Below are 13,512 nucleotides of genomic sequence, written 5' to 3' on the forward strand. Positions count from 1 at the left end.
TAGACGGAAAACACGGAAAAGACACATTATCACAAATTACAAATTACAACAGTTGACACCTTCTAACTTCAAATAAAAACACAAAAATCTGACGGAAATTTAAGAAATTAACAAAATAAACTGAAAAAAGAAAGGACTGTCTTCCTGATTGTTTAATAGTTTCATAGATTTCTCCCTGAGTCTGTTTCACTCCTTCTTAAAACTTCCTGACATCATTGCACAGCTACTAAGGTGCTTTTATTCTGTAAAATAGTTCACCACCGTCCCTCACTTCCTGTCTATCTGTCTGTCAAACAAACAACACAGGAAGCACAGAAAAAGGAAAAGTTTGTCCCTTTTCTCTTCCTCCATGGTTCCAGGTGGAGGTCCAGGAGACCGTGGCGGCCTCTCATGGTGGTCACAGGTGTGAGGAGGTGGAGAAGCAGAGTTTGAGGGTGAAGGGGTTGGAACTGTCTGCAGGCCACACAGTCAGAAAAACAAAGAGTAAACACACTGTCTGATGGGTTTCAGCTTCAACCTGCTGCCATGAATGAACCAGAGAATCCTGACACCTGGTGGTGGACTGACGTATGACACCACAGAAAGTGACTGAGTGTGTAAAGTCTGTCTTGGTGTGTATGTGGTTTCTACTCACTGGGTATTCTGATCTGGTGATGGTTGAGAACCGTCAGAGTTTCCACAGCTTCAGTTTTGCTCTCAAACTCCAGGAGTCCAGACAGAGTCTTGGAGCTGGCTGCTGGGACAGAGAGGAGGAGGGTCGATATGAAGACACAGCATGAAAAGAAGAATACACTAAGATTTTAATTTTACCGTCAGAACAGCATCTGCATAAAACCATTAACGCTGTTAATACTGGACCACATTGTTGCTACATCTATAAAACGCACAGTCCCAAGGTGTACCCCAGGGTTCAGTGCTTGGTCCCCTTTTGTTCAGCTTTTGCTCAGGCAGCTGCCCTGTTTCCCCTCAACAGCAGATCAGACCAGAAATATGAGTTTAAAAAGAAGGCTTTTTATATTTTTAGTTTTATTTCAAGCATTTTAAATGAATTCTTTACACTTACTTCATTATAAAAAAAATTGAATTGATTCTGCTGAATACCTGTATTGTCGTACAAGTGGAAAAACTAAATTTGCTCCCTATTTTTGTTCATTTACCTTTTATTAGGAATATAATGATTAAGAAATAACTGAGTTAAAATATATTTGTTTCTTGAAAATTGACATTTATGAAATATCCTTACTTTGTAAGAATATTTTTTGAATTTTTTTTGTTTCGTTTTATGTTTTTCAGTTTCACTGAATTTTAGTATTACATCAAAAAATAAATAAATTTTATATTTATATATATATATATATATATATATATATATATATATATATATATATATATATATATATATATATATATATATATATATATATATATAATCCAATGAAATTTCCTCTTTTTTTAAATTCAATTTTTTGGTGAAAGTCATTGTTTGTTGCTTTAATTAACAATTTTTTGTTAGTGTTGGTTTTGAGTACAATGTGTTAAATTAGATATGTCTTTGGCAAAAATATCTCAGTAACTTTTTGAGTTTTACAAAACACTGAAATGTTTTGCAGGAATTTTTTTCTATTTTGTGATTTTTTTTTTTTTACGTTTTAAAATGTTTGTTGTGTCAAAAATGTTTTTGCACTCAACTACTTAGGACGCTTTAACTCTCTAGATGGCACAAATAGTTGTAGACTGGATTGGTAAACTGTTTGGAAAGATTTAACCGCTTTTAAAAAATGAAAACATCTCGTCAAGGAGAACAAACTCTGTTTTGGGAATCAGGAATTTCACCTCAGAGAACACAGGAGCTGCTGGTCTACCCCTACTTCTATCTGGGCATTCTTTACATATTATCACACCACCACCAACACCAACACTCTGAGATTTTGTTACTGATCATTTCATTCACCAACAGGCAAAAAAAATGACCCAGGTTAAAAAAAAGAGTCATAAACTCCCTCTCTGATATTTAAACTTACGTTTGGCGTCAAAGACCTTGAATTTGATGAAAGTGGGAACACTGTGTTCATCGCAGAGCTACAGGTGTGAAAGAAGAGACAGGTTAGACTGTTTGTAATCCAGAAAAGGTGACTTTGATGGGAAACGTGTCAGGTTAAAATACTGAACACTTTCCCTTTGAGTGTGTCATCTTTTATAAACTAACTTAAAAATCAGATTACCAAGACGAATGTCTTATAAAACTAGGTGTTTTCATCAAAAAAACTTTGTTTAAAAATGATGTCATGTCAAACTTGATCAAACAGAAACAAATCTGTAAAAATATGGAGGACCGTAAACCTTAGTTGCTGTTAGAACCACTTCCTGTTACAAAGGGCGTCCCTCAGGGCTCCATATTCGGTCCCTTTCTCTTCACAGTAAAAACCTTGCACTGTGATACAAACCTATCCACAGCCTGAAGGAGGCGTACACCTCACCTTGTGCAGATGCTGCTGGCTGAAAGTGGGCGGGGCGTTGTAGAAGTGCAGGACGGCGGCGGGGGGCTGGATGATGTTCCTGCTGCTCTGCCTGCTGCTGAAGCGGTTGTTTCTGGTCTGGCTAAAGTCCTGGTAGCTGCTGCTGCCGTCGGACAGCTCGAACACCTGACTGGGAATCACGGCCTGCTGCTTGGACACACTGGGGTGTGTGTGTGTGTGTGTGTGTGTGTGAAGGGGGGGTTATTTCACCAACATGTTCTGGTGAAACGGCGCTGATCATGAGGACGCTGCTTACCACACGCTGAGTTTCTTTCCAAACACCTTGATGGCGTTGAGGTGGGTCACGGCTCGGTCCACGGCGTACTCGTCCCCCATCTCCACCAGCGCCGTGCCGGGGACGCTCTTCATGAACTTCACCTTCACACACACACAAACAGGATTCTTTAGCTGCAATCACACCGTCACACTCTCACCTCTGAGGAACACACACACGCACACACACGCACACACACCTTCTCCACGTTGCCGTAGAGACAGAAGAGGTTGAAGACGCGGCCGCAGTTCATCTTGGAAGGATGGAGGCTGCTCACCATGGCAACGGAGCTGGAGGCAGAGCTGGAGGAGGAGGTCTTTGGGAGGAGCAGAGGGTAGCTGATCAAATCCTGCACCTCCTCACAGCTCCTCCTGTACCTGCTGTTAGAGGGCAGTGGCAGCAGGGGGCGGTGTTGGCCTGCAGAGATGGGGAGGACGCTGTGAGGGTGAGGATGGAGAACACACACACACACACTCACACACACACTCACACACACAGGAGGATTACCATAGCCGTTGGATGGATGCTCTCCCAGGATGGCCTGACGCTGCCTTCCCTTCCCCTGCTCTGTAACACACACACACACACACACACACACACATACACACACACACACACTAGATATCAGCTGCCAGTGAATTTGGAGGTCGCAGCAGCAGTAAGTGACCTCACCTGGCCTCACCTGAGTCCCTCTGCTCGTATATTAAACCTGCAGTCTCATTGATGGCCAGCAGAGGGCGCCTCATCTGCTTTCACTTTGTCACTTTGAGATTCCCTTCAGCTGCACATTTGATCTTCAAATTTGGTTTGATTGGTCTCTACTCTTAAAACATCCAGGAAAGTTTGTTTTGAGGTACCCTTTAGCATTTTTTTAAACGTAATGTGGCGTCATTTTCAACCTTTCATTGCTCAGCATATCCAATCCAATCCATTTTTATTTGTATAGCACATTTTACCAACACAAGGTCCCCAAAGTGCTTCACAGAGTAAAAGCAAAAAAATAAAAATAAAAACAGTCAGAGGACCACACAATTTCATGTCGGGTTAAACGCAAGTGAATAAAAATGTGTTTTTAAACAAGACTTAAAAGGCATAGATAGATAGATAGATAGATAGATAGATAGATAGATAGATAGATAGATAGATAGATAGATAGATAGATAGAGAGGAGCACGTGTAGAGAAGAGAAACTGAAACTTAAGTATTAATCTCTGTATTAAGTCTCTGAATCAGACTTGAACTGGATTTGTTGTGTTTCAGGGAACCTCAGGATTCTTTCTCCTGGTGGGTTTGGTCAAAGTGATCTTTAGTATCAATTTAAAGGTTGTGTGTGTTCCTGTGTGTGTTCCTGTGTGAGTGTGTGTGTCCTACCTCGCTGCAGGAGGAAGTGCTTGGTGTAATCCCAGCTGCTGTTGTCATTGCGGACGACGTTCAGTCTGTTGGGCTGCAGGGGGCGACAGAGCACAGCACCTCTGGGTGGGTGTGTGTGCGTGGGCATGAGAGTGAGGCTGCGTGTGTGTGCATGCAGCAGGGTGTGTGTCTGTCTGGAGCTCAGAGTGTGTGTGTGTGTGTGTGTTTACCCGAGCGTACTCGATCTTGAGCGTGCAGCAGCCGGCGTAGATGTCGGCTCCGTTCAGCGCCAGTTTGGCCTTCTGAGCAACCTCCACCGAGTCAAACGTTAACGAGCTCGTTAAGGATGATCAGAAACCGGCCAATCAGAGGAAAGAAGGAAAGACCACGCCCACCCAATCCCAGCTTCAGGGTTTGTTAATGTGTTAACCCAGTCAGGATATTCCACCATGGCCTGGACGCCGTTACGCTTGAAGATGACGATGCGGAGGACGTTTCCGACAGGGTTACAGACGGTGTAGAGAACATCCTGAGAGACAGAGAGAGAGTGAGCATGCTCAGTAGCTGAGCGGCGAACAGGAAGTGTGCATCTGATAGCTGGGGTACCAACTCACCGTGGTGATGGGGTACAGTGGGTTCTGTATGGACAGCAGCAGGACTTTGTTCCCGCTGGTCGGGTCGTCGGCGTTGGTGGGCCTGGTGATCCTTTGGCTGGTGGAGAAGTTAAAGAACGCCCGCTGCTCGGCCACGCTAACGCCCTCACGGCTTCCCACCGACACGCAGCGCTCGGCGCTTTCCACGCCGCCGAACTCCACCAGAGCCTGACGCTTGAACGGCATCATCATGACGTAGCTGCAAGTGGAGGAGACAGGACGAGGAGGGAGTTAACTTCAACATGGAGCTCTATGGGGCCTGACTCACTGCTGGGGACACTCTAGTGGACACTCAGGGAACTGCAGCTCATTTTGCACCTCAGCCTCAGTGATAAAGGAACTGGAAGTCGGGGTGTTACCAGATATTTCCAAACTTCTCGAGCGCCTCCACCAGATCAGCCTCCACCACGGCGTCACAGAGTCCTCGTACGTGGACGACTGGAGACGGCGGGATGCGGTGACTCTGCTCCACAGCATCCTGAGGAGAGGAGAGACGGTTTCAGCTGAATCTCTGTGACGTAAACATCAGGTTGAGTTTGAACGGCAGACTTGCTGAACTAAAGTCTGTTCATTTGTCTCTGAGGTGTTGCAGACTTGGGTGTGTGTTGTTTTGTCAGGTTGGAAACAGCTCCTCTTGCAGCACAAACGTGCTGACACAGCGCGGAGGCAGAGCGAGCGCTGCAGAGTTTGCAGCCCGACCTGTTTTTTGCAGGTGGTGGCTGAAGTGCCAAACGGCGGCAGGAAGTGCTCTGATTGATCTCTGATGGTTCAAGGCCTGTTCCTCACTAACACCCACTCTCTGCTTCCTCTGCGCGTGACATCACGGCGTTATCAGAGAAATCATCTCCGAGTTTAGATTCACCTTCACTCTGTACTGTAAGAAGAGCTCTCTGCAACAGCGGAGGGGGATTCTCAACCACAGACATCTGTTACATCACTATCTGCACACACAGGGGGTTAGCTTGCGTAATATGGGAGTTGTTGGTCTACCTCTTCCTCAGTTCTTTACCTTTATCCAACACAATATTCCTGTTTCATACAGTAACCCTAACCCTAACCCTAACCACTGAGCTTACAGGTTAGTAAACATGGGAGTTGATGATCTACCTCTGCCTCGATGGGTTGGTTTGTTTGTGTTGTCAGTCTGGAGGGGCTGGGGAAGCTGCAGATGAACATCCTTCATGTTCAGTCAGGGAGTCAGCTGTCTACCTCTGCTTTCATCTGTCAGTTTGTCTCAGTCATGGTGTTGATGTAGAAACTGTATCAGATCAGAGCAGCAGGGTGCACAGACTTTTTAAAGGACGGGGGTTAAAATACACGAAAAGGTGCCAACACCTTCCTCAGTTTTTCCACCCAAGAAGGCGGTTTTATAATATTTTAACATGCCAGGCACTGAAGCATGTTTTTGCTCCAAAAATTAGCATGTGGTTTGGCATAAAAGGGGGCACCCTGACAAGTGATATGGCTCCAGAAAGGGCACTTTAGCACATGTTTTAGCTTCAACAGGACACTTAAGTGTGTTTTGGCTTCAAAGGGGGCACTGAAGTGCTTTTTGGCTCTAAAAAGAGCCCTTTAGCACAGGTTTTTGCTCCAAAAGGGCACTTCAACACATAATTTAATCCCTTAAAGGGCACTTACGCACATATATTGGCTCCATGAAGGGAACTTGAGCATGTATTTGGCTCAAATGGAGCTCTTTAGCACATTTCTTTTGCTGTGAAATTGGCACTCAAGTGCTTTTTGGCTACAAAGAAGGCACTTGAACAAATTTTTACTCCAAAAAGGACACATTAGCACGTTTTAGTTCCAAAAGGACACTTTGGTACATGTTCAAGTCCCTTAAAAGGGAATTTAAGCATGTGTCTTGGCTTCAAAGGGGGCACTTCAGCACAAATTTTTGGCCACAAAATTGGCGCTAAAGTGCTTTTGGCTTTAAAAGGGCTCTTTAGCACATGGTTCAGCTAAAAAAGGAGCACTTCAAGCACGTATTTCGGCTTGAATGGGGCACTTTTGCACTTATTTTGGCTACAAAATTGGCATTGAAGTGCTCTTTGGCTACAAAGAGGGCACCTTTACACACTTTGCTTCAAAAATGGCACTGTAGCAAAGGTTTTAGCTCCAAAAAGTGCACTTCAACACTTGATTTAGCTCCCTAAGGTGCACTTTGGCACATGTCATAGCTCTGTAAAGGGAACTGAAACATGTATTTTGGCTCAAATGGGGCACTTATGCTCATGATTTTGCTACTAAATTGGCCCTTAAGTGCTTTTTGGCTACAAAGAGGGCACTTCAACACATGATTTGGCCCTAAAAACTACGCATTATCACATGTTTTGGCTTTCAGTTTGGCTCCTCAGTAACAGTTGGGCCAGCAGGGGGCCCCACCTGCCCACCGTCTGTTCAACAACTGGATCAAAGTGACATTAAAGACATCACACAGTGTTAGAAATGAGGTGAAGAACTGAGGAAGAGGTCGACCAGCAGCTCCTGTGTCATGTGAAGTAAAGACCCTGTCTGTGTGTGTGTGTGTGTGTGTGTGTGTGTGTTTAAGACTCCTCCTCCCCTGTTGCTCTCAGTCCTCTCTCTGTATCTGTAGGACCTTCCTGTGGTGTTTCAGTCTGTTTACCTGCTGCAGGATGAAGACGTTGCTCAGTGCGCTTCTAAAAACAGACGTGTTCAGAGAAACGCGTTTTAAAATAATCTGCAGACTGAGCGTCTGTGGTGTGTGCTGTCCCCTCTCAGCCTGTGTGGTCCGAGCTCTGCCTCAGCGTCTGACCGACCCGCTGTGACACGGACTCTGAACCTCAAACTCTGGCCTTCAGGTGACGTGAGAAACATTTTAACAGACGAGCGCCTCAAACTGTACCCACGCTGGGCCTGGTTACCATAGCAACGCTGACTTTGATGAGGACAGACGGTGTTAGTGACGTGCTCCTACCGATAATGACACAGTTCCAAAAGGGAAACAGAGACTCTGTGTGACAGGCTGTTTCCTTCCTGTTGGACTGGCTGTGTCATCAGAGCTGTCTCACTCTTCATCACCTCCTCCTCCCTGACCCTTCAATGAGCTAACGAGCTTTTGAAGCAGCTAACGAGGCACCATGATTCATCATTTATAAACTGAAGAATGAATGAATGATTCCTCCTTTACCGTCCTCTGACTCTGCTTAGTCAGTCTCACACACCTGCTGCTGCTCTCCATTAAAACCACCACACAGGGTTCAAACCGTTGGGATCCAGAGAGAGGGGGCGGAGCCTAAAAACAGGAGCTCCAGGGTTGAATCATTGAGATGTGAGACAGGAAGTGGACCGGCGTTCTTCTGTCAGAGGGAACGATGTTTTCACATCTCTCATCTCTCTTTTTATCCATTTCCCATGATGCTCTCTGTCTGCACAGCTTGGTCAGGTTTCCTCAGAAGGAGAATGCTGATCAAGCAGTTTGAGGAGTGTTACCGTCGTCATGGAGACCAGAGCCGGAGAAAGACCGGACAGGTTAGGAGACGAGGGTCCAGTTCAGAACGCACAGTCCCTTCAGCTGAGAAACGACCGTTTGACCATCGTTGACCAGGAGGGTCAAAGAAATCAGCTCAGGCCTGGAACACAGTCTGAGCACACACACACACACACACACACACACACACACACACACACACACACACACTTCAGCAAAGGTCGACAGATGGCCTCACTTCCTGCTGAGAGCAGGCACTTCCTGTCCCTGCCAGAGATCAGACTGTCTCACAGAACCAGAGACCACAAACAAACCATGAAGGTCTGAAAACCAGACAAGACCAAGACCATCACCCTGAGCTTCATCAGTCTGATTTTAACTGACATCTCTGAGCAACAACCAAACTCCTATAACCAAACTACGTCAACAATATCTGCACAAATAAACAAACTACAACAACAAAACAACAAAAAGAAAACTACAAAAACCAAACTCAAACATAGACCAAACTACAAAAATAACCAAACTACGTCAACAATAACTGCACAAAAAAAGAAACAACAACAAAACAAATAATAGAAAAAACTACAAAAACCAAACTCAAACATGGACCAAACTACATTAACAATAATAACTGCACAACAACTAAACTACAACAAAACAACAAATAGAAAACAAAAAAAACAGCTAAAACATCAACCAAACTACTTCAACAACAACAATAACAAAAATCAAACAACCCAACTTTATTAACCAAACTTCTTCAGCAACCCAACTACGAGTTCAAATAAGGAAAACCAAACAAAAAACTACATCGACTACAATAACTGCACAACAACCAAACGAAAACTACAAATAGAAATAGAAAACCACAAAAACCAAACTCAATCATCAACAAAACTACTTCAAAAACAACAATTTTACAGCAAAAATCCATCAACCAAACAACAACGACAAACAAACTCCATCAAACCAAATCCAATCACCAAACTTCAACAACCAAACTACAGCAACAACAAAACTCCATCAACCAAACTAAAGCAACAACCAAACAACACCAATCAAACTCCATCAACCAAACTACATCAACAACCAAACTACACCAACAACCAAACTCCAAAAACAACCAAACTACAGCAACAACCAAACTCAAACGACAACCAAACTACATCAACAACCAAACTACACCAAACTACACCAACAACCAAACTACACCAAACTACACCAAACTACACCAACAACCAAACTCCAACACTAATCAAACTACACCAAACTAAAACAACCAAACTACATCAACAACCAAACTCCAAAAACAATCAAACTAAACCGACAACCAAACTCCATCAACCAAACTACACCAACAATCAAACAACACTAATCAAACCACATCAACCAAACTACAACAACCAAACTACAAAAAACTACTCCAACAACCAAACTTCAACAACAATCAAACTGCACCAAACTACACAAACAACCAAACTACACCAACAACCAAACTACACCCAACCACACCAACAACCAAACCTCAACAACAATCAAACTACACCAAACTACACCAACAACCAAAATACACCAACAATCAAACTACACCAAACTACACCAACAACCAAACTACACAAACAACCAAACTCCAACAACAATCAAACTACACCAAACTACACCAACAAACAAACTACAACAACCAAACTACGCCAACAAGCAATCCACACCAACACTCAAACTACACAAACCTCCAAACAACACCAACAACCATGCTCCATCAACCAACTTGTGAGTCAAAGCATAAAGTTAACTTTCACTTTTATAGAAATCGTGTTTATGTTTAGAAGTAAAAAGAAGTCGTGAAGCATCAGAATTTGCTCTTTGTTTTTCTGTGTATTTTTGTCTCTTAGTTCAGACCCAAAGCTTCTGGAGCCATTTAATGTTTTTATGATCAGATTTCTTTGAGCTCGTTTCTCTGTGGATAAATAAAAAGTGTAAACATCATCATCTCCTGTAGGAGCTGTCTGTGCTGGAGCTTTACGGCTCCAGCTTCCTGTTCCTGTCGGTAAATCAGACGAGCACCGAGCGTGAAGCTCTTTAATTTCCTGCAGACGGAGCAGCTGGAGACAAACAGAGGGTCTGATGTCACGGCGTCAGAGCGCGGCTTGTGGAGACCGGTCCCCTGAGGGACCGCTTCAGACTGCAGGACCACGCTCTGCTTCCTGTGTGTGGACTCAGCTCTGAGCTGGAGGTCTGTCAACAAACCGGACCAGACCTCCCTCAGTCCACCTGCTGCTGGGTCTGAATAAAGACCAGGTCCCTGAGTCTGATGAAGACCCTCATGTTCAATCCATGAAACTTGATTTTCTGTGTCCGACACATCACCCTGACCACTCTCAGCTTTTTAGAGGTTCCTCCTCCTCCTTCTCCTCCTCCTCACCTTCACTCCGGTCCTCCTGCTCTCTCTGCCTCTGCTTCTCGCTGACTCTCCTCCAGCGTCCTCCAGCTCCTCCTCCTCCTCCTCCCTCCGGAGCCGCTTGGCTGCCTGGTGGTATCCTACTCCTCGTCCTCCTTCTCCTTCTGCTCCTCGGTCTGCTCTGTCCTCCATCTCTGAGGAAGAATCACACAGAGAGATCGACACAGAGAGGAAGAGACGATACTCTCTCTCTCTCCCCCTGTTCCAAAGATAGGAAAACACACAGACGTCTCACTACAAGCAAAAACAGAAACAAAAACAAAACAAAAAAACAGAATATAAAAAAAAACGTAGTTGAAAAAAAAAATTAAACAAAGTTAGAGCACAGAAAAACAGATTCGTGATCAGAAAATGAAACGACCAAAGTTGATCCATCACTTCATAAAACTGTGAGAGGATCCCAGAAACAACCAAACAAAATAAACTTACTTTCACCGACCTCCTAAAACAAAATCCCTTTTAACTCCTAAACAAACTCAAACTGAGGCGCCGAAGCCGTCGCAGCTGCTGCCGCCGTTGAAGAGATTCAGGTCGCCCTCGGTGAGACGTCACTTCCTGCTTGGACCAAAACGAGGACAGAGTGAGACGTCGTCACTGCAGATGCTTCCTCTGCATGCAGGTCAGGTGTTGCCTTGGTAACAGCACACCTGTTTGAGGACACCTTGGCATCTGAATGAGAGCTGAACCTCCAAACAGGAAGTATCGCCTCACTCAGGTTTTAGAGAGACACTTTAAAAACATGTTTTCATGTTTTCAGTCGCTCAGAGTCAGACTCTAGAAAACCCCTCAGACCTTTAACCACCTGGTTTATGGAAAAATGACGACATCACAGAAATCTGAGAAATCTGTTGTTGAGGTGAGATAAGTGTCTCTGAAAAGAAAAACCTCAAAATGGAAAAATAAGTGTAATAAAAAAAAAAAAAATAATTAATCGATAATAGCACCAAATAAATAAATAAATAAATAAACTACACAAAAAATAGAAAAACAAAAAGTAAAAAAAAAAGAAAAACCATAAGAAATAAAAAATAAAAAATACAAATATATATATTTACATATAAACCATGATTAAAAAAAATCATAAAGTCATTAAAAAACATTAAAAACATTTTTAAAAATTAATATAAAATTGTTTTACAAAAACCCATTCAAAAATATTAATAGACAAAACAAAACACAAGTAAATATGAAAACAGTAAATAAAAAAAATATTTTTAAAAAAATGTACACAAAAGCATATTGTAGGAAAATTGGAAAAATAAAATTGAGTAATAAAAAACAGTAAAAAAATATTTATACCTAACATTAAAAGATAAAGTCCCCACTATTGTATTTTTACAAAATCAGTGTATTATATTTATAGATTTACAGACATTAGAGACAGAAAATACCACCAACTCACATGAACACATCACCTCACTAAAGCAGAAGTAAAAACAGTAAAAACAGCCACATCTGAAATTTACCTGAGAAGTAAAAGTAGGAAAACTCATAGAGAGCCCAAAGATGAGATGATGACTGATTAGAAAATGTTTGATAAGTTTAGCATCAAAAGCTAAATGTTAAAGTCAGGCGGTGTTTCAGATTCTGTTAAAAAGATTCATTTCTACCTGGGACCCTGTGCTCCCTCTGAGGCCTCTGCTGCCCTCTGGTGGAGAGAGTGAGCAGCTGCACCTGTGGGCTTAAAGGCAGTGTATGTGAGTGTGTGGGTATGTGTGTGTGTGTGTAAACAGAAACAGAAACTGTGGACAAACCGAACCTCAGCCCGGACGTGTTGAGCAGGGAGCTGCTGCTCCTCCTCCTCCTCCTCCTGCGAGGATTACGCCGCCGCTTTTCAGCGTTTCCAGCCGCTCCCGTCTGAAGAAATGTGGCGCAGAGATTTCCAAATCATTTAGTAATTATGACTCATTCAGAGCCAAAATATGGAATAACTGGAACCAGTTTAAAAAAAACACAGGAATTACACCTTTGAGGCTACTTTGCTGACAAGGAGCTAATACGGCTAATGCTAAAGATTATGCTAATGCTAGTTTAGCTGCTTCTTTCTGGTAAAGCGTTCTGTAATATTGATTTAATGGAGGTTTGTTTTCTCTGAAACACACAGAGGTAACACTTTAATCTCTTTTCCATGTGGATTAGCTCTAATCTTAGAAAGACGAGCGATGCGCAGAGACGCGGTTCGATTCCTGGAGTCCACTTTCCCTCTGTGACGTGCTGAGCGGAGCTATCACTCATAACTCATAAACTGAGCTCACACTGGAATTAAATTAGGATTAGATAACTTGTGTTTGAGCTTCCTTTGTTGAAGGTGGGTCATGTGACAGATCCTACATCGTTATTTATGATAATCTGACAGCGTCGTCTCTGATGGTAATTCTGTTAGCGGTGAGGGTCAAAGAAACGGCTCTTGTCCTCGTGTGTCCTGGCTAATCTTATTGTTTCCTGTTTTATGATCAGACACCGCTCCATCCAGACGACACTGAACCGTTTGTAGACGGCGCCCTGAAAACCTCGAGTTCACATCACATGACTGTGACTGACTTCCAGGAAAAGATGGACGTGAACATGGAGGGGGTGAACATAAAGGAACGGCACATACAGCGCAAGGTTATCAAATTTACCAGCCAAGGCGGCCGTTTGGTGTGTTCAGCCAATCAGGAGGTCGCTTTGGGACAAGTTTAAGCTTGTACCAGGAGGGCTCTTCAGATCCTTTTAGCCATGAAGCAGGAAGTTAAAGGCGCACATTTAAGCTAACAAGAAGGCACTAAGCATACAGTAAAGCTAACAAAAAGGCACTTCTCACACAT

General features: G+C 43.4%; 1 protein-coding gene across 2 annotated transcripts; it reads right to left on the reverse strand.

Annotated features, from left to right (window-relative positions):
- Positions 1-265: 265 nt before the first annotated feature.
- On the reverse strand, positions 266-10,922 carry LOC141805504 (heterogeneous nuclear ribonucleoprotein L-like). 2 transcript variants are annotated; one of them, XM_074690599.1, is made up of 13 exons: positions 10,670-10,922; positions 5,153-5,271; positions 4,755-4,992; positions 4,584-4,669; positions 4,371-4,467; positions 4,162-4,234; positions 3,298-3,357; positions 2,990-3,207; positions 2,773-2,894; positions 2,478-2,676; positions 2,022-2,079; positions 635-736; positions 266-453 (listed from the first exon to the last, which is right to left on the reverse strand). In XM_074690599.1, the coding sequence occupies exons 1-13, from the start codon at positions 10,835-10,837 to the stop codon at positions 398-400; spliced, it is 1,596 nt and encodes a 531-aa protein (XP_074546700.1). In that variant the 5' UTR covers positions 10,838-10,922; the 3' UTR covers positions 266-397. The 2 variants fall into 2 exon arrangements, with proteins under 2 accessions (XP_074546700.1, XP_074546708.1); XM_074690607.1 differs by having other exon boundaries at positions 635-733; positions 10,670-10,918.
- Between the last annotated feature and the right edge of the window lie 2,590 nt (positions 10,923-13,512).

The sequence above is a fragment of the Halichoeres trimaculatus genome, unplaced genomic scaffold, assembly GCF_033239565.1.
Source record: "Halichoeres trimaculatus isolate MK-OKI-2021-1 unplaced genomic scaffold, fHalTri1.1 fHalTri1_scaffold_2, whole genome shotgun sequence".
Classification (NCBI taxonomy): domain Eukaryota; kingdom Metazoa; phylum Chordata; class Actinopteri; order Labriformes; family Labridae; genus Halichoeres; species Halichoeres trimaculatus.

What these genes read in the sequence shown, in the direction of transcription:
- LOC141805504 (XM_074690599.1), bottom strand. Translation starts at nt 10,837, where the DNA reads ATGGAGGACAGAGCAGACCGAGGAGCAGAAGGAGAAGGAGGACGAGGA. An exon ending in GGAAAGAAACTCAGCGTGTG is followed by an intron (nt 2,677 to 2,772) that starts GTAAGCAGCGTC and finishes CACACACCCCAG; the next exon opens with TGTGTCCAAGCAGCAGGCCG. An exon ending in TCACCAGATCAGAATACCCA is followed by an intron (nt 454 to 634) that starts GTGAGTAGAAAC and finishes TGTGGCCTGCAG; the next exon opens with ACAGTTCCAACCCCTTCACC.